The sequence below is a fragment of the Callospermophilus lateralis genome, chromosome 2 (genome assembly GCF_048772815.1).
Source record: "Callospermophilus lateralis isolate mCalLat2 chromosome 2, mCalLat2.hap1, whole genome shotgun sequence".
Taxonomy (NCBI): domain Eukaryota; kingdom Metazoa; phylum Chordata; class Mammalia; order Rodentia; family Sciuridae; genus Callospermophilus; species Callospermophilus lateralis.
Genome location: NC_135306.1, coordinates 6,436,272 through 6,453,613, shown reverse-complemented (window position 1 = coordinate 6,453,613; position 17,342 = coordinate 6,436,272). Strand labels below are relative to the sequence as shown.

General features: G+C 55.7%; 2 protein-coding genes across 7 annotated transcripts in view; one reads left to right on the top strand and one right to left on the bottom strand.

Annotated features, from left to right (window-relative positions):
* Positions 1-210: 210 nt before the first annotated feature.
* Positions 211-13,866, bottom strand: Crat (carnitine O-acetyltransferase). Of its 3 annotated transcripts, XM_076845288.2 has the most exons (15): positions 13,644-13,864; positions 11,738-11,875; positions 10,780-11,043; positions 7,607-7,725; positions 6,320-6,373; positions 5,611-5,776; positions 5,146-5,320; positions 4,334-4,512; positions 3,683-3,783; positions 3,210-3,329; positions 2,927-3,049; positions 2,702-2,837; positions 2,295-2,357; positions 1,460-1,597; positions 211-1,017 (listed from the first exon to the last, which is right to left on the bottom strand). In XM_076845288.2, exons 2-15 carry the CDS (start codon positions 11,831-11,833, stop codon positions 802-804), a joined length of 1,950 nt encoding a protein of 649 aa, XP_076701403.1. In that variant the 5' UTR covers positions 11,834-11,875; positions 13,644-13,864; the 3' UTR covers positions 211-801. The 3 variants fall into 3 exon arrangements, with proteins under 3 accessions (XP_076701403.1, XP_076701404.1, XP_076701405.1); XM_076845289.2 differs by lacking the exon at positions 11,738-11,875; XM_076845290.2 differs by lacking the exon at positions 211-1,017 and having other exon boundaries at positions 1,466-1,611; positions 13,644-13,866.
* The window catches only part of Ptpa (protein phosphatase 2 phosphatase activator), a 27,195-nt gene continuing 23,177 nt past the window's right edge, over positions 13,325-17,342 (top strand). Inside the window, exon 1 of one of the 4 annotated variants that reach the window (XM_076845292.2) lies at positions 13,325-13,504. Coding sequence is in view for 1 of the 4 variants with exons in the window: in XM_076845291.2 (XP_076701406.2) it covers positions 14,512-14,542 (31 nt within the window). In the remaining 3 variants the exon portion in view is untranslated. The other 3 variants (XM_077108796.1, XM_076845291.2, XM_076845294.2) reach the window with 3 other exon arrangements.

Genomic DNA, 17,342 nt, shown 5'->3' with positions numbered 1-17,342 from the left:
ATGGGACTTGGGAAGGCCCAAGCCAGGACAAGTGGGTGGAGAGTTGATGAAGAATGTGGCCCCGGGTGTGGCACCATTCTTGGCCCAGCACCTAAGGTCCCAGCTGGCCCTTACCTCCCTGAACCCAAGGACTCTTCTGGGGGCCCTTTTGGGACACCAAGGTGGAAGAAGGCACCTGTTCCCCTCTTTTCCCCTCAGCTGAAAGACCTCTTTGCCAGCACATTTTCCCTTTATTAATTAATTACCTGGTGTGCTCATGTTTTACAACTGTGAAGTGGTTCAGGGATCATGCTGCGTGGAAGCAAGAGGGCCAGGGCTCATGAGTCACCTTATCCAAAAAGACCATAGCAACCGTGTTGTTGATGGTACCTCAGGGGGTCCCCTTGACCAGGAAACCTTGCTCCCTGGCTCCTCAGCTCCAGATCATCCTTTGTCTTCAGGTCCTTGAGAGCATGGAGTTCAGAGTACAGACCCTGGCGTGGCTATGGAAATGGCAAGGACTAGCCAGAGCTGAGCTAGGAAAGAAACGGAGCTCTTTCTAGTCTCCTAGTATGATAAGTGCTGGGCTAGACTGGGTCCCTTCTCCAGGGGATGATTCGCTGGAGGCCTGGGTCTTAGGTCCTGCTCAGCTTCTGAACTGAGCCCCAGCTCACAGAAGGCACTTGCTTGAGCCTGTAGGACCCCCAAGAAGATGTGTTCAGATCCTGGGGCCAAGGGCAGAGAAAGCAAAAGAATTGAGCCTGGAGGGTAGCTATCCCCAGATGGGATTGGCTATGGCACAAGCAGGCCTGAGCACAAGGCTCAGAGTTTGGCCCGGGGGTGGTTCTGAAGTAGGGTACGCATGTCCAGGAGTGCCCTCTCCAGGTAGTGTGCCATGCGGGCAGCGTTGGTCTCAGCACAGCTGTTGTAGGCAGACACAGAGAAGTTGATATGGGCCTCCATGGGGTTATAGCAGATGCCGTAGCCATCAGGGACCACAGGCCCAAAGAACATGACGCAGTCTGTCTTGGCAGGGACCTGGGGATAGTGGATCAAAGCTCTCATCCCTGGTCCATGGTTTGCCTCCAACCATGAGGAGGCACCAGCCTGTCTTCTCTTCTGTCTGCTCCCACCCTGCTCTGCTACAGACACCCTCTCCTTATCTCCAGCAGAGGGGGACTCCCTCTTGTCCTCCAGGGTGCAGTCATCTCCTCTGGGGAGCCTTCCTAGGCATTTCCTGGGGTGTGGGGGATTGTAGTTGCTCCCTCCTTTGCCCTCCCGACCCCCAGCACTTCCCACAGAGGGGAGCAGGCATGGCGGTCTGTCCCCTGCTAGTCCAGCATCAGGTGTTTCTATCTGACCAGTGAGTGAAGGAAGCCAGTTTTCTTAAGGAGTTCTGACACTACCTCAGCCTGCCTAGGCTGCAGTGTTGCCCCTGTCCCCACCTCCTTGGGGACTCGAGGCTTTGGCAGTGGCCCACCTGGCTGGTGGAGAGGTTGAAGTGCATGGCGATGGCATAGGAGGTGTCCATGAAGATGTCAGGCATGCTTACTAGGTCCTCGATGGCCTGCAGCTTCAGGCCCAGCAGGTGCCGGTCAAAGGCTTCTCCACGGATGGCCTGTGGGGAAGGAGCTGTCAGGAGTAGGTGAGGGCCAGGAGCAGGAGAGGGCTACGGTAGCACTGCCCCTTCCAGCCACTAGTCCTTGGGAACCAAGACATCAAAGTATCCAGGCAGGAGAGGAAATTTCCAGATGAGGAAATTAAGTCCCAGGGAGGGACAGAGATCTGGCCAGGAGGCAGGACAATGTGGGATTTAAAAGCATGAGCCCCGGAGGTGGGCGGCCCAGTCCTGTCCAGGCTGTGGGACCTTGACAAACCCTTAGGTTCTGGAGCCTCAGTGTCTTCCATCTGTGGCAGAAAGCAGTAAGATCTAGATGACAGCTGCATGTGATGTGAGCAGTGTATGGCACAAACAGGTGCCACAGCTAGGATGGGCACCTAGACCATTAGCTCCCTGGCTGTAGCCCAAGCTACTAGAAAGCAGGAAACGCATCGTTGCTGAACCATGGACACCCTCAGCATCCCACAACGCCCAGGGGCCCATGCCAACTCTGGAACTGGGATGAGGGCAGTTACCAGGTCCCCCTTAGATTCCCCAGCTTTAAAATGGGGCTATTGCTCTGGGTGTTCCAGAGCTCAGGGAAGGAGTGCTTCTAGTGAAAGGTTAGCAGCCATGTAATGCAGGGATGAGAAGAAAGATGGAAAGGTGGGGGATGTTAAGGGACAATAAGCGGTGATACACTGGGCTCACTCACCCTGTCAGTGTAGGCTCGGTGGGCTTGCACAGCCTTCCGCAGTAGTTCCACCTTCTGATGTTCCTGGTGGGTGTGAAGGTAAGGGAGAGCTGAAGCACTGTCCCTTCCCTCTTTCTCCCCTACTTCGTAGCCCACTCTCTACCCAGCACTACGTTCCCAGCTCCTTCAGAGCTGAGTACTGCTATCTCTTCAGTCCCCAGCCCCCAAGGCCCCAACATAGGAATGGCTCCCGTTTCCTCTGACTGTCAGAAAGCTCAGAACTAAATCGATGCTTCATCTTCTGTTGGATTCCCATTGCCCACCATAGGGCTGGAAGACCACACATGTGCAATCCATGTGTGATGGCAGAGTGAACAGGAAAGGAGATGGCTTGAGTCCAGCTCACCGGCCCTTGCTAGATCTCTCACCGTCACACTGGAGTCATCAATAGCCTTGACGAAGGCCAGTGAGTCCATAGAGGCTGAGCGGATGGTGTCAGTGCGTCCCAGGTGAAACATGCGCAGGGAGGCACTTTCATATGTGGCACACGCCTGCCCGTAGATCCTGGGTGTGAGACATTGCTAAGCCCACCCTGAAAGGTTGCACCCCGTTCCCAGATCTCTCCTTTCTTTGCAAATAGGAGGTAGGCACACCTGTAGTAGGCCAGCTGTAGGGCCATCTGGATGAAGGCATCAGGGCTCAGCTTCTCTGACTTGGGGAAGTCCTTTCCAAAGTGGTGGAACACCATCACTGTGATGTCCAGGTCCTGGATCATTCTGAGAAGGGGGACACAGGAGGAACAGGTGAGAAGCAGGTACCCAGCAGCCCCTGCCAACCCCAGGGAGGGACCCAGAGCACAGGGACAGGTGCCGGGACAGGCCTGCATGGAGCCTTGGGCTTGAAGGCTTGTTGGCCTTGCCCCTGTGCAAGACCTACATGCCAAGGTTCTGCTTGGCCTTCTCAATGTCGTTCTTGATCTCAGGGGTGATATTGAACCGCAGCTTCCTGGGCATGGGCAGAGGCACCATGGGGGACCGCACGAGCTCTGGCTTCTTCCTGCATGGGACATTGGGGGCTCAGGCTCATGCTGGTGCCCCAGAGCCTGAGTGTGTCCCTGGGACTGGGGTAGAGCGGATGGGTCCCTGAAGATGGGGGACCAGTTCAGGGACACTCAAATTTGCTCTTCAGAAAACTGCCTTTGCGCCAGCTTCCACGCTGCTAAATGTAGGGACGCAAGGGACTTGTCCAAGGCCACACAGCAGGAAGTCGGGAGCCAGAGTTCCAACTGGCTCTAAGAACCATGTCTTCTGCCAACTCCCTTTGAAGTAGATTCCCAGGTGAAAAGAAGAGTAACAATCCCTAAAGTTCCTACACCAGGAACTGGGAAACCAGAGTGTGACCTTACTCACGTATACTCGATGACATGGTCCAGAAGGGCAACAATGGGTGGTCCCTCCGCTGCTGCATGCTCATAAACCAAGCCACAGGAGCCATCTTCTGCCACAATGAACTGTGGGGGGAGAAGGGACTCTGTCAGGCCCAGGTCAGGAGGGTGGTTCCTGACCCAGCCACTCCAGGTAGGTCTCATGTGAAGGGCCTCTCTGAAGTCATCTCAAGGGGTTGTGCTGTTTCTGTTATTAATGACAACTAACACTTGTAGGGTACCCTGGCTCTGCCAGCCCAGGCTGTCCGAAGCCCGTCTCATGCTCAGCTCAGCCAAGCCTAGAAAGCCCCCCTGGCCCGGAGAATTCTGCCCCCACCATGTTAAAGGCGCAGGGAGGAAAAGTTGTGCCCAAGCCTGTACCGCCTGCCTGACCCCCCAGATTCCAGGATCTCTGATGAGCCCAAGCGTTGTTCTGGGGCTGACAGCGGTGTGCAGATCTGATAATGACAGGTTGGCTGCCTGGTAATTATGGTGGCATGCCGTCCAGCCTGCTGGCTTCCTCTCTGCTTTATAAGTGGGAGGCTAGGGACGCCAGATCCAGAGGGGCAGGAAGTCCCTAGGCCACAGTGCAGCTTTGGGTAGGTGTCTGGGGGTCATGGCCTTGCCAAGTCCTCACCTGCAATGTCTTGTCAAACCAGCGGTTGCCACTGTTGAGCTTGCTGCCACCCCCGTGCAGCATTTGGCCAGCCACATGGTTGCGGTAGACATCTTCTGAGACCCTGGGCACAGGCCTGTCCAGGCACACGGTGAAGATGCTCCTCTGGATGGAGCGCACGGACTCCCGGTTCACCTTGTCTGTGGTTAGTGGAAGGGGGAAGTAGGGGTGGGGAGACAGGGCTGAGTCCCATGACCTATGGTTTCCTGCCTGGAGATCTTATGGCTTGTTTGCACCCCTTTGGGGATGGGCAGCTCCCTGCATTGGGGGATTCCAGGACATTCACTGAGTGCTGGGTGTATGTTTGGAACTTCACCCTCAACGAGGCACTTCAGACTTCCCCCGTACCCTCCCTAAATGGCAAGGCCAAACACCTGACCACTGTGGACACTGGAAGTGGAAGCCCAGGGTCACACCAGGGGACTAATGTTGCATCAAGGATCCAGAGTGGGTGGTCTGGCTCTATGATGATGCCTTGACCAATATGGATTTGGAGCCTTAGGGGGACCTACTTAGGGGGATAGAGGGAGTATGGAGTGAAAGGCAGGCTCTGCAGCAGAAGACTTGGACTCTGATCCCAACCTGTTACTTAACAGAGAGGAACCAGCCTAACCAAACCAAGCCTGTTTCCTCATCTATAAAATGGGCCAACGACACTCTGAGTTGAGAGGATCCAGTGAGACATGTGGCTGCCCCAGCCTGGTGCTGGCCTTGCTCACTGTGCAAAGAGGCCCTGAAGTATGGCCTCAGTGTGGGCCCCACCCTGGAGGCACCTTTGATGAGGGTATTGTAGGCTTTGGCCCATGTGTTGCGATGGTTGGATGTGAGGATGCCCACGGGCTCCTTATTGGCTTGCAGAGATGAGTTCCAGATCTTCTCTAGCTGCACAAAGATCTGATCCGAGGTGAGGGGTGTTCCGTCGCTGTGGTACACATCCAACTCAAAGAACTGTGCAGGCAGAAGCAGGGGCTGGGGGGTTTCGAGCAAGAACCGTCCTGACCCACCCCCCAGCCTCCTTTTGGCATCTTGGAGTTCACAGCTAGTGCTGTCCCAGGGCCCAGCTGAGAGGATGGAGTCAGGCTCAGAGGAAGAGAGGAAGGAGATCCTCAGATTGCCCTCCTCAGGCTGGGCAGGCCCACAGCCCCTCCTGGCCAGGGCATGGAGTTCCCGGGCTGGTGAGCATCTGTGTTGGGAAGCTGCCTCCTGCTGCAGGGCAGGGCTGAGGCAGGGACACCCACCTGGTAGTTGTGCACCACAGTGATGTGCATGGGTGGTTTCTTGGTCTTTAAGAAGTTGACAACTGAGTCCTGCTTGGGGCCCGGCACTCGGCAGGAGGACAGGATCTGATAGTACTGGTTCATGCACAGTGGCTTTCCCCCCAGATACTCCACAGGCAGGGTCTCACTGTGGGGGAAGGGGAACATTGAGGGGTTACTGGGCAAGTAAACAGGGAGGCGGCCAAGGTGGACAGGAATCTGCTAGGGGCTGGACCAGCCAAGTGGGAGCTCACACAGGGCCAGGAACCCCTGCATCCCTACTCACCCTCAGCATGAACAGGGGCCATCAGAGCTGGGCAGGGGTCAGGAGGCCTATATTACTCCTGCCCAAGGGTCCCATTTATGAGTCATCTGGAAATTCCCTCCCTCCCACTTTTTGGGCTTCGGTTTGCCACAGAAGATATGAGGCAGCAAGTCAATCTCTGGGGTCCTCTTTCTGGGATGGGGCAAGGTTACCTGGTGGTCCCAGTGGCGGGAGTGAGGAGGACCTAAACATTCTAATCCCCAGAATGTGCAGTCTCTAGCCCCCACCGAGGCTGGGTCAACAGGAAGTGAAAATGACTGGCCTCTGGGCCTGCCTAGCACCCAAGCTGACACATTGGGTGAAGGGTGCCACAGGCTCAGGCAGGCCTGAGCAGGAGTGGGACAGGGTCAGGGTAGAGATGCTCACTTGTCAATCATGGTCTTGAAGTCCAACACACCCTCGATTAGTTTGGCAGCGAACCTGGAGGGATTGGTTAGAGATGTGAAACTGTGTGGACACTGAGGGAGGCCCAGGACACGTGGGATTGGGCAAGATCACCTGGTGGGGGAGAGGGAGGCCTAGCCAAGGTAACCTACCGATTCCCTCTCCCCACCTCCCCCACTGCTTACAGAAAACTGGAGGCTCAGGCAGGGATCTCTGAGCCCCTCCATGAGAGGCTCTTCTGAGAGCTTTCTTCCTCACTCTCTAGAGGAAGGCCATCAGCAGGGCTCAGGGGGAGGTTGGTGGTCTACGGCCTGGCAGGACTTAGGTGCTAATCAATGGCAGCACATTAATGGTCAGTGGCATCAGGTCCTGAACCACGGTCTGAGGGTCTGAGGTCCTGAACCACAGGCTGGGACCAGGAGAGGACATATGCTGTGAAGTATCAGGCATGGAGGGACCTCAGGATGTGTGTGTGGAGGAAACGGCAGTGGCTCATGGTGTCCCCTCTGCTAGGTCCCTTCCCCTCTCTGAGACTCTGTGTCCTCCCTGGGCCACTGGTCTCAACTTGGCCTTCCTCCCTGGGTCATCTGGGCTTATGAAGAGGGGTTTCCTAGCCCACACCAATCAGCCCCTATACCTGGGGCCTGCAGTGGCCTCAACATGCGCACCACTGGCTAGGGTTCCTCGGCCTGAGTTCCAGCCCTTCCCCAAGTGCTTTGGTCCTTTTTTGTGGTGTGGAGATTGAAAACCAGAGCCCTGAGTATGTGAGGCAAGTGCTCTGCACGGGGCCACACCCTCCTGTCTCACCCTGGCCCTTTAAAAGAAGCAGGTGGCAGCATCGAGTGGCTGGCTCTTGGGCAGGAGATCCCTATTGCTGGTATTTTTATCTCTGGTAAGGACTGGAACGTGGGCCAGGGCAGGTGACATGCCGAATGTGGAAAAGGGGACTGTGTACAAAGGTCACCCCTGTGGCCAGCTCAGGAAACTGGGAAGGAGTGGACTCAGTCGCAGGTTTGAATCTCTGACCCTGGAGGCCCTGCCTCCTATCCTGATTAGTGGTCTTGGGCAAGTCCCTTTACTGCTCTGAGCCTCAGTTTCCCTATCTGTAGAATTTAGGATGCTCCCTACTTCACAAGTCTGTTTGTAGGGATACAAGATCAGGGTTGGGTCCTTCCAATCTCCTGGGGCTTAGACTTGGGGGTTGGGGGTGCTGAAAACTGCACAGCCCTGCTGCTATGTCCCTGCCCCACCCCAGCACCTGCCACTCACCGGAGCTGACCCTGCAGATCCACAAAGTCCTGCTTGGGCAGCACAACTCCAGGGCTGGAGTAGATGACCACAGGCTGACGGAACTGGAGATAGGCTGTCTTGAGCCACCACTCAGACAGCTGGACGAGGACCAGAGTCTGGTTAGGAGAGGGGCATGGGCACCTGATACCCTTTCTCCCCAGGGCCAGGGACCTGGCTGGCCCCATGCCCTCTGCCCCATATCTGCAGCCCAGATTTTCCAAGTGAATGCTGAGGTTCAGAAACCCTTCACACCTCCTTAAACCTACCATCTTCCCCTTAGCCTGGGCAATTAGCATTGCCAGGAAGGAAACCTGGGGTGGTAGGGTGGCAGGAAGGTAAATGATTTTTTTTTGGTGTGTGTGTGGTGCTGAGATTGAACCCAGGGCCTCTCACATACTGTGCGAGCACTCTCCCACTGAGCTGCATCTCCAGCCCTTTATTAAAATTTTATTCTGAGACAGGTTCTCACTGAGTTGCCAAGGCTGGTCTCAAAATTGTGATCCTCCTGACTCAGCTTCCTAAGTAGCTGGGATTTTAGGTGTGTCCCATCACACCTGGCTCAGTGAATGAGTGTTTGACCATCCCCAGCTGAGAGGTTTTCTAAGGAGACAGGGATTTGGTGTCAGGACAGCTCACAAGTCCTGTCCTCCTCAGTAGCCTCAGTTTTCTTGGTGTCAGACCAGAAAATAAACTTTGATCTCAAGGTCAGAGCAATCTTGACCAGAGAGGAAGGGTAATTACTGTGCTAGTGACAAGATATGGATGACACGTCCTTAAGATCTATCCTCTGCCCTGGGGGTGTAGGGGGTCTCTCTGGGGACTGGCCATGGGCATGGTATTAAAGGCTATCTTGATGATGTGGACACTCCTAGGTGACTGTCCAAGGTGTCCCTGAGAATTCTGTGCTGATTACAATCCCTCTCCAGTAAACACTGCCCCCACCACTGTGCACCTCTCTGCAGATCCCTCAGACCCTGGAGACCCAGGCCACCCCCTGTGCACCCTTGTCCCATTCCAAGCAGCATCAGGAGGTACTTCCTCAACACTTGCTCCCCTTGAGGAACTGATGGCCTATGGCACCAGGCCACTTGCCTTGGATCCTTGGCAAGAGGGAAAGGGGAGGTGACTTGCCTTAGGATGAATACTGGGTGACTGCTATCGCTGACTCACAGCCTAAGGACTGGACTCCTGAGTCACGCAGGTCTTCCTGTGTAGCACAGTGCCTCCTGAGAGCTGCTGTGAGGCTCTGGGCTTTGATCTACCTCTCTGGGCCTTGGTGTGCTTTATGTACAGGGAGGGACAGACAGAAGCTCCCTCACAGTCAGGGGTCTGCACTCTCCCAGGGATCTCAGAGCCTTGGGCTGCATCTTGGGAGGCAGGAAAACCTACTGGTATGGCCCCGTGGGATCCTGTTAGGTGGCATCAAAACTGCTTCAGGAGCTCTGAGTGTACAGGCCCTACTCCTTGAGTCAGAAGCTTTGGGTTGAAGGAGTCCCTGGCTAACACAACTGGAGAACCAGTGGACTCCAGACCCTCCAAGGTCTTACCAGGGCCAAACCCTGACTCCAGAATCCAAGGCCTTGACCTGCCAAGCCTCAGTAAATGCTGCCCCTACATCAACTCCCATCTGCCTCTCACCTCTAATGATCCCTGGGCCAGTTTCTACACCTCCCACCTCACAGTGCAGTTGGCCCTCTGAATCTGCTGGTTCCTGTTCACAGATCCAACACCTCAGTATGGAGAATATTTGAAGAAAAATCTATGTTTGTACTGAACAAGTACAGACTTATTTTCTTGCCTTTTTTCCTAAGCTACACAGTGTAACAACATTTACATAACATTTACATTGTATTTGGTGTTGTAAGTTATCTAGAGGTGACATATAGTACCCAGGAGAACCTTCATTGGTCCTATGCAAATACTATGCCTTTTCCTATAAAGGACTTGAGTATCCTCAGATTTTGGTATGCACAGGGTCCTGGAGTGGATCCCCTATGGATACTGAAGGACAGCTGTACTTCACAGGAACAGAATCCAGCACTGGTTCTGTCCCAATCAGCTTCTCCCTTGGTCCTATCCATTCCTGCCCCTAGCTGCTCAGGATTGGGACTGCACCCCCACCCATCAGTTAAGTACCAGTGATACTGCCATCCAAACCATCCTGGACCTCATGACTCCCCCTTCTCCCTGCAATGCCAGCCTGAGGCCACCAGCATCTCCCTGGGGGGCAAGTGCCAGCCTCCCACTGCCTCTGCTCTCAAGCTTGCCTCCCTCCCAGCAGCTGGGATCACCTTCTCTATCTTTATGTTGAAGTATAAGAACAATATAGGGGCTGGGGATGTGGCTCAAGTGGTAGCGCACTCCCCTGGCATGGGTGCAGCCTGGGTTCGATCCTCAGCACCACATACAAACAAAGATGTTGTGTCTGCCAAAAACTAAAATGTAAAAAAAAAAAAAATAATATAGAGGAAGGCACAGGCACCAGTACAGACATGTGCCACACCAAACACACATGACAGTGCAGCTGCAGAACAGGGCAACTGACCCCTGGCAGGCATATTTCCTGTCCAAGACTATCCCACTGAGCTCGAGTCCATGTTCCTTCTACTTGACTTGCCCTGCTCTTCACTCCACTCCAGGCTCTGTCCCAGGCTGTTGTCACCTCTGCCCTACAGTCTTAGGGCAGTTCCTCTTCCTACGGCTCTCCCTGCTCACCCACTATGAAGATGCTGCCATTCATCAGGCCACACTTGCATCATCATCTTTCTTTTTAGTTCTTTTGGAACCCAGGGCCTCAGGCATGCCAGGCAAGGGCTCTCCCATTGAGCCATATGCCAGCCCTCACAACCTTCTTTTATTTCCATGGAATTTCCCTGCCTGAAATGACCTCACCCACTGACCTGCATCCTGTTTACCACCTTTCCCTCCTCTCTGCACTTTGTCAGTGTCAGATCTGAGAGGCTGGTTATCAGGTCTTTCTTGCCCACTCAGCACCTGCTAGTGTCAGGCCCAGGTAAGGGCTCAGCAAACTCTACATTGCAAATAAGTGAAAACTCTGGGTGTGTTGCTGGCAAGAGGCCACAGTGAGGGGTGCTCAGGAGGACCCAGAGCTCTGGGAGCTGGGGACCAGTGCAGCCTACCATCGCACTTACCCAGTTCTCGGTTTTCTTGGCCCTGCGTTCCAGTCCCTTCTGCAGGCGTTCCCCTACGCCCCCGGAGGTCTGAAACTCATCCACTAGCTGCTTGGTTTGGGCCCACTCCTCCTCACTCACAATGGGCTGCAGTGCCTTGAGGTAATGGTCCAGGGACTGCTGAAGTGGGGGCACAGGCAGCCTCGGCAGAGCATCTTGGTGTGTCTTGAAGCGGCTGGAAACCTTCATCAGGGACGAGGGCCTGAGGAGGCCCAGGGGCTTCACCTGTGAGCAGCAGAAGACCTGTTTATTCTCTTGCAGGCTCTGAGCACCTGAATCTCCCAAAGTTGCAATCCTAGGTAGGTGCTTATGTGTCCACCCCTGAAGGCAGAGATGGCCTCATGGGTGGTGCCTGCCCTGGTCTCCCAACCCTTGAGCTACAGGTGTCCCCGCCTCCCAGGGGCCTGCAGCTACACGCAGGGGTGGAGGAGGGTAGATGTGGCCATTGATCCTGGCAAGGCTCCAGGGACCCCAGTCAGGATGAAAGGTGCTGTTGGAATGGTAGAGGTGAAGGGCCTCCCTGCTGTCTGGATGCACAGGCCCTGCCTTCTTGCTCTGAAAAGATGAATCAGCAGCAGAGAGCTGACAGCCCCCTCTCTGTGGTCCCCACCTTCCTTTCTCCCACCCTTTCCAGGCTGAGAAATAGAAGGGAGAAGAAAATTAGAGAGCCAGACATTGAGAGAACCCCTGGGTGAGGCCTTGGCCTCAGGATTTCTCCTGCCTGTGGGGTGGGAGTAGGGGGTATAAGGGCAGTGCAGTGGCGAGAGCTGAGTGGCCTGGCGTGGAAGGTGAGTGGTAAAAAAATGTGAGAAAGATACACAGAGGAGTCCAGGAGACTCTGGAGGTGGCAGAAAGAGAGACAGGAGGGTCCCAGGCTGCTGGCTGGTGGTAGGCAAGCGGCAGAAGCTCCATTCCATACCTTTTCTCTCTGCTGCCCGTCTTCCATGGCAAGACTGAGGTTCTGAGCCCTGTCTGTCTGCCTTGGCTGGATCTCTAAGCCTAACTGTGCTACCATGTGGGTGAGCAGAACCTACCAAGAGGCAGCCACCTGCCCGGGCTGGAAAAAAAGACAAGAGCCAAGATTCAGGGGAGAGGCAAGATGGTAATGGTGATGGCTATGGTGGCATCTGGGATTGAGACACTGACGGGTAAAGCTGCCAGACTGAAGCACCTGCTCCACCCTCCCCAGCTTCCTCAAGTGGAGGAATGGGGAGCAGGTGAATGGGCTGCCGGTGGTGGGCAATGAAGTAGCAATAAATCTTTAAGTATTTTTCCTTTCTTCTCAGGATGGGCCCAGTGCCAGGGAGGCAGGCCAAGAGGTATTTAAAAATCCACCTGTCAAAATCTATGTAGATCTTTTTGATGTGGGAAAACTTGGCTGGAGGGCAGAAACTGCCAGGCTACTGAGTCATAGCAGCTCTGAAATTGGGGTTGATGCAAGTGAGAGACACCAGTCACCAGTGTGACTGCCAAGAGCCCCATCCATCCCATTTCTCTCCTGGACTAATGAGACCCTTCTGCACCACACCTCTACCAATGTCTGGTGTTTCTTCCTCACTGTGGCTGGTTCTGCTAGGGGTGGAAAGTGGAGAACTTTTATTATTTAAAATAAACAAAATGGGCTGGGGATGTGGCTCAACAGTAAAGAACTTGCCTAGCACTTGGGAGGCGCTGGGTTCGATCCTCAGCACCACATAAAAATGAATAAATGAAGTAAAGATATTGTGTCCAACCACAACTAAAAATATATTAAAAAATAAACAAAATGACACTGGCTTTGGAATTAGGGTAAATTTGAATCAACAGATCCAGGGGGACTGGCCAAGTCCCCCCTTGCCTCGGTTTCCCCAGCAGTAGAGTGATCAGGCCAGTATGGAGGATGACCTAGAGGCCCTCTGTGGGACAAAGCACAGATTTCTTGAAATGCAAATGGTGAGGTGGAGACTCAGGTGCTGGAACACCTTGAAGAGTCTCTTTAAGTCTGAGTTCCAATGTGTACCTTCAGCCACTGGCCTGGAGTATCTGTCTGGGAAAGAACCAAGCAGAGAAATGCTTGGATCAAAAAGGAAAGGAACCCAGCCAGCACATGCCTATAAGCCCAGCAGCTGGGGAGGCTGAGACAGGAAGAATCAGGAGTTCAAAGCCAACCTCAGCAAAGGGAGGCTCTAAATAAAACACAAAATAGGGCTGAGGATGTGGCTCAGTGGTCGAGTGCCCCTGAGTTCAATCCCCAGTACCGGCCACCACCCCGGCACCCCCAAAAAAGGGAAGGAATCCATATCAGGATAGCAATATCTGGGCTGCCTTCCGGGGAGAATAGGGTGGCTGTGGACAGATTGGGGAAGTGGGCTGGTGGGGAGAAAGGGCATGGGACTGCCACTTGCTGTCCCCTACCAGTTCCAAGGACTTCGTGTGCAGCTCAGCTTCATGCCTCCAACGAGTCTGTCTAGCTACACACAAATCCCGAGGGAGGGGGCATGTGATACACACAAGGAGACGGACCAACTGTAGATTTGGAGAAGTGACTCAGGCCTGCGCAAGGGTGGCTCAGTCTGAGCTCCTGCGACAGGTGCCAGTCACCGTAACCGGGGGAGCGAATGCGGGGCTGCACGTTCCCGGTCCCTCCCAGCTTGGCTCCAGGTCTCAGGGTGCTGCCTGAAGCCAAGGTCTCCGCCGACTTTTGCAGGTGGCTGTCACTGCGCGCCCGGGACGCGGGTTCGCTCCCGCCTCTGCCCTTGCCTCTCCGCTTCCTCCTCGGCCCAGCCGACCCCGCCCGGCCTCTCGCCCGGTGCCAGGCCCTACGGGCCGGGCGCGGCCGCACTCACCACGGTCCTGGCGGCGAAGGCTAACATCTCTGCGGTGCTGGCACCGACACTCGGTGCGCTCCGCCCCCCGCGCTGGGCAAAGTCTGCTCCGCAGCGGGTAGTGTGGGTCCCCGCTAGGGCTCCGGGGCCAAGGTCGCTGCGTAGCCGCCGCCCGCGGTGGAGGCGGCCCCGCGCCCACCCACCGGGCCCGCGGCGGGCTGGCGGCCCGGGAGGAGGGCTCTCGGGCGGGGCCTCGGGCGGCCGCGGCCCCGGGCTGGCCGGCAGCGAGTGGCGGGGCGGGGCGGGCGCAGCTAGCGGTCGGGCCCAGGCGCGGGCGGGCAGGCGGCCGGCGGCGCTCCGAGCCCGGGGCGGGCGGGCGGGGTCGGCGGTGCGCTTCCCCACGACCGCCTGGCGTCCCAGGGAGCCGCTCGCGCGTGGCAGGGAGGCGCAGCCATGTCGACGGAGTCCTGTCCTCCGGGGTACTCGGGCTCGGCGCGGTCTCACGCACCAAGATGGCCGGCGGGCTCGCCCCGCAGAGACATGGCTGCCGCCCGCCGCCCCTCAGAGATATGGCTGCGGGCCGCGCTCGCCGCGGCGGTTGGCAGTTGGCGGCCGTTGGCGCGCATGCTCCGTGGCGCCCCTCACGGACATGGCCGCCGCCCCCGCCGGCGCGGACGTCGCGAGCCGGCCGTTAGTGGGCATGCTCCCCGCGCGCCCCGCACCGGCATGGCGGCCGTCGGCGCGGCGGTGACTGCAGCTCTCGGCTTTCGGCTGTAGCCGCCCGGCACTCGCTCCTCTTCCGGACCTCAGAGCCCGCGCAGCGGAGGGCAGGTGCGGCGTGCCAGGCGAGGGGGCACCGCGGGCGCCGGCCGGCCGCTGGCGGGAGAAGATGGCTGAGGGCGAGCGGCAGCCGCCGCTAGGTAGGCCGGGGCCGCCGGGGTGTGGCGACGGGCCCGGAAGGCGGGGAAGCGGGGCGGGGAAGCGGGGCGTGAAAGCCGGGGTGCACCCGGCGGAGACCGGAGTCGAGGGTACCAGCAGGACGAGGTCGGGACCCAGGGGGACAGGATTTGGGGAGCCAGAGAGGCCGGGAGTCGGGCGCTCAGGGGACACAGGAGTTGGGGGTCCAGTGAGGACGGGAGTCGGGGGTCCCCAGGGGCGCGGGTGCGGCACAACCGGGACGCGGAGCCCGGGGCCAGCGGAGCCCGTCTTCCCCGCATTTGGGCAGCGCGTGCTTAAGCGAGCTCCGGGCCTGGTGGGAAAGTTGCCGCGGATGGGGGCGGAAGGGGTTCGGGCCGCCGCTTTCTTTGTGGGGCCCTGTTCGGATGGGCCTGGGCCTGCCTGCCCCGTCTCAGCCTCCCCGCGCCCTGCCGTCTCTCGTCTTCCTTCCCTCTCTCCTTGGAGGCAGGGCACCGGGGTTTCGGTGGCTGGGAATTTATTGAGAGAAACTGTCCTTGGTGTCTAGACCACTAATTTAAAAAGGCTGGTTGTGCCAGGAATTGAGAGTCTCTGGCGTCACCTACTGTAACTTTTATTTACACCTTGGCCTCCTTTTAGTTAATCTCAAATAACTGGGATGGAGATGAGGGACCGCTCTAGGGAAGCCTAGAAAAACCTCTCCTTAAAGAGATCCGTAGGGATGTAGGGAAGGCCCTTCGGTCCATCCCTCACCTGGAGAAGGCTGTTGGCTGACTCTACCCTTAACTGAGAAGGACAGGCCATAGGTAACTTAGAAATCTAACAGAAGCAAAAAGGTAGTCCAAACACAACTAATGCTCTGAAGGCATTTGATATTCTGTATGTCCTGCCATACATGTTTTTGGTCCCTAGGAAGGTCTCAGGAAGAAATTTTGAAAATCAGAGGAGGCATCCTCTCTGCTCCCCCAAATGGATGAGCAGAGTGCTGGTTTGTCTGTTAGGAAATTCAAAAAAAGACATTAATTTATACAAAACCCTCTGTGGGCATGTGCCCTTATAAGTTCTGGTGATGGCATTAGAAGCTGAGATATTCTTTTTGGTCATCTAGCAATGACAGCTGGAGATATGAGATATCACTCCAGGTTTTCTGGGCATGACAGCAGGAGATATGAGACATGAAGCAACCAGAATTGTCAGTGAGATGCATGTCTCTGAAGATGGTGGGGGAAGAGAACCTGTGGACTTACACAGGGTGGCTCAGGAGGTTATCTATGGCTCCTAGAGAGATCCAGGTCCTTGGAGGTTGCCCTTTTTGAAGCTTGAACAGGAGTTTCTGGATCAAGTGGAAAGAATTTCTGCCTAGTGCAGGGGTGAAAACTTGGGAGTTTGGAATCCCATAGTCCTGGCTCTGGCCTGGCAAGCCACAGTCTCTGTGAGCCTCAGTTGTCTGTTAAAATGAGGATAATGCGCTTTCTTCAGGGAGTTACGTGTGTTCAGTCAAAAGACTGAGCAAAAGACCCACTACGGTGGGTAGTCAGTGAACGCTGATGCTGATAAGCTTCAGACTTGGACAGGTTGAACATGTAGACCTGTTTCCAAATGCTGGATGATAATCCACTATGCTCCTGGGGGCTTTTTAGGAACATCTCTAAAAACCCTAGATGTTGCTTGCCATCTTGTACTCTTGAGGTCATAGGGGATTCACCGTCCCCTTTGTCCTCTTTCATTCAGGACCTGGAGAGAGATCCCTCATTCATCACATAGTCTTTAAGTCTTTTGTTTTTTGGTACTGGGGACTGAACCCAGGGGCACTTAACCACTGATCCACATCCCCACCCTTTTCTAATATTTTACTTAGAGACAGGTTCTCGCTGAGTTGCTTAGAGACTTGTTAAAGTGCTGAGGCTGGCTTTGAACTCTCAATCTTCCTGTCTCAGTCTCCTGAGCTGCTGGATTACAGGTGTGTGCCACTGTGCCCACAGAAAGCTTGTGTTTTAAATTTAGGGTCTGGGCGTTGCACCAGTGGTACCTTTCATTGCTTCTGCTAAAGGTAGCCTTTGCCGGTGGAGATGGGGCCAGGCTCCTTCCTCCCTGTGAAACAGCCGGGAGGGCTATTTCTTGCCGAGAAAGTCTACAAAGGCTCAATTCCCAAAGATGGCTTGCCAGTTAGTTGGTTGAAGGTGGAACACATTTCCCATAGAAACCTGGGTTACCAGCCTAGCCTACAAAACTCTTTATTTGGCATCATACTTAAAGTAGCAATTTGCTAATTGTGGGAGCCTCAGTTTGGAGCTCTGGGAAACAGGCTTACAGGACAGGAGGGAGGAGGAAGAGCTGGTCTTTTCCTGGGGCCCTGGTTTGACTTGAGTTAGGCAGAGGCTGCGAGGCTTGTCTTCTTGCTCTTGGGTTCTCTGTCCTTCCCGCTCAGGTCTCCAAATCTCCTGGCACTTTTCCTTTCCTCAGGGCCTCTCCAGGCAGGGTCTATTCCCCCAAATATCACATGTTCCAGAACCTTCCTAGTTCCCCGTCCCTTCATGCAGGTACTTGCAGCTGGATCTTAGAAGGGGGATTCGTGCTATGTTGAGTGGTAGCCCTCTTCTCAAGGGCCGTGTCTCTGAAGGAAGCGCCCGCAGCTCACTGCCCTCTCCAGTCGTGGGTCTGGGCCTGCAACCACTCACCAATCCTGCTGCAAGCTGTGCTTTGGCATTCAGTTTCTCATGTTTAAGAAAGCTGCACCCCAAACCAAATGGTTATTTCCACAAAATGTATGAATCCCCTCACCAAGTGGGCCACACAAAGCCTGTA

Excerpts from the sequence above, each read along its gene's own strand:
- Crat (XM_076845288.2), bottom strand. The coding sequence starts at position 11,833 with ATGGTAGCACAGTTAGGCTTAGAGATCCAGCCAAGGCAGACAGACAGG. Across the intron at positions 7,726-10,779 it reads CCAAGAAAACCGAGAACTGG|CTGTCTGAGTGGTGGCTCAA; the intron begins GTAAGTGCGATG and ends GTCCTCGTCCAG. Across the intron at positions 4,513-5,145 it reads CTACAATACCCTCATCAAAG|ACAAGGTGAACCGGGAGTCC; the intron begins GTGCCTCCAGGG and ends CACTAACCACAG.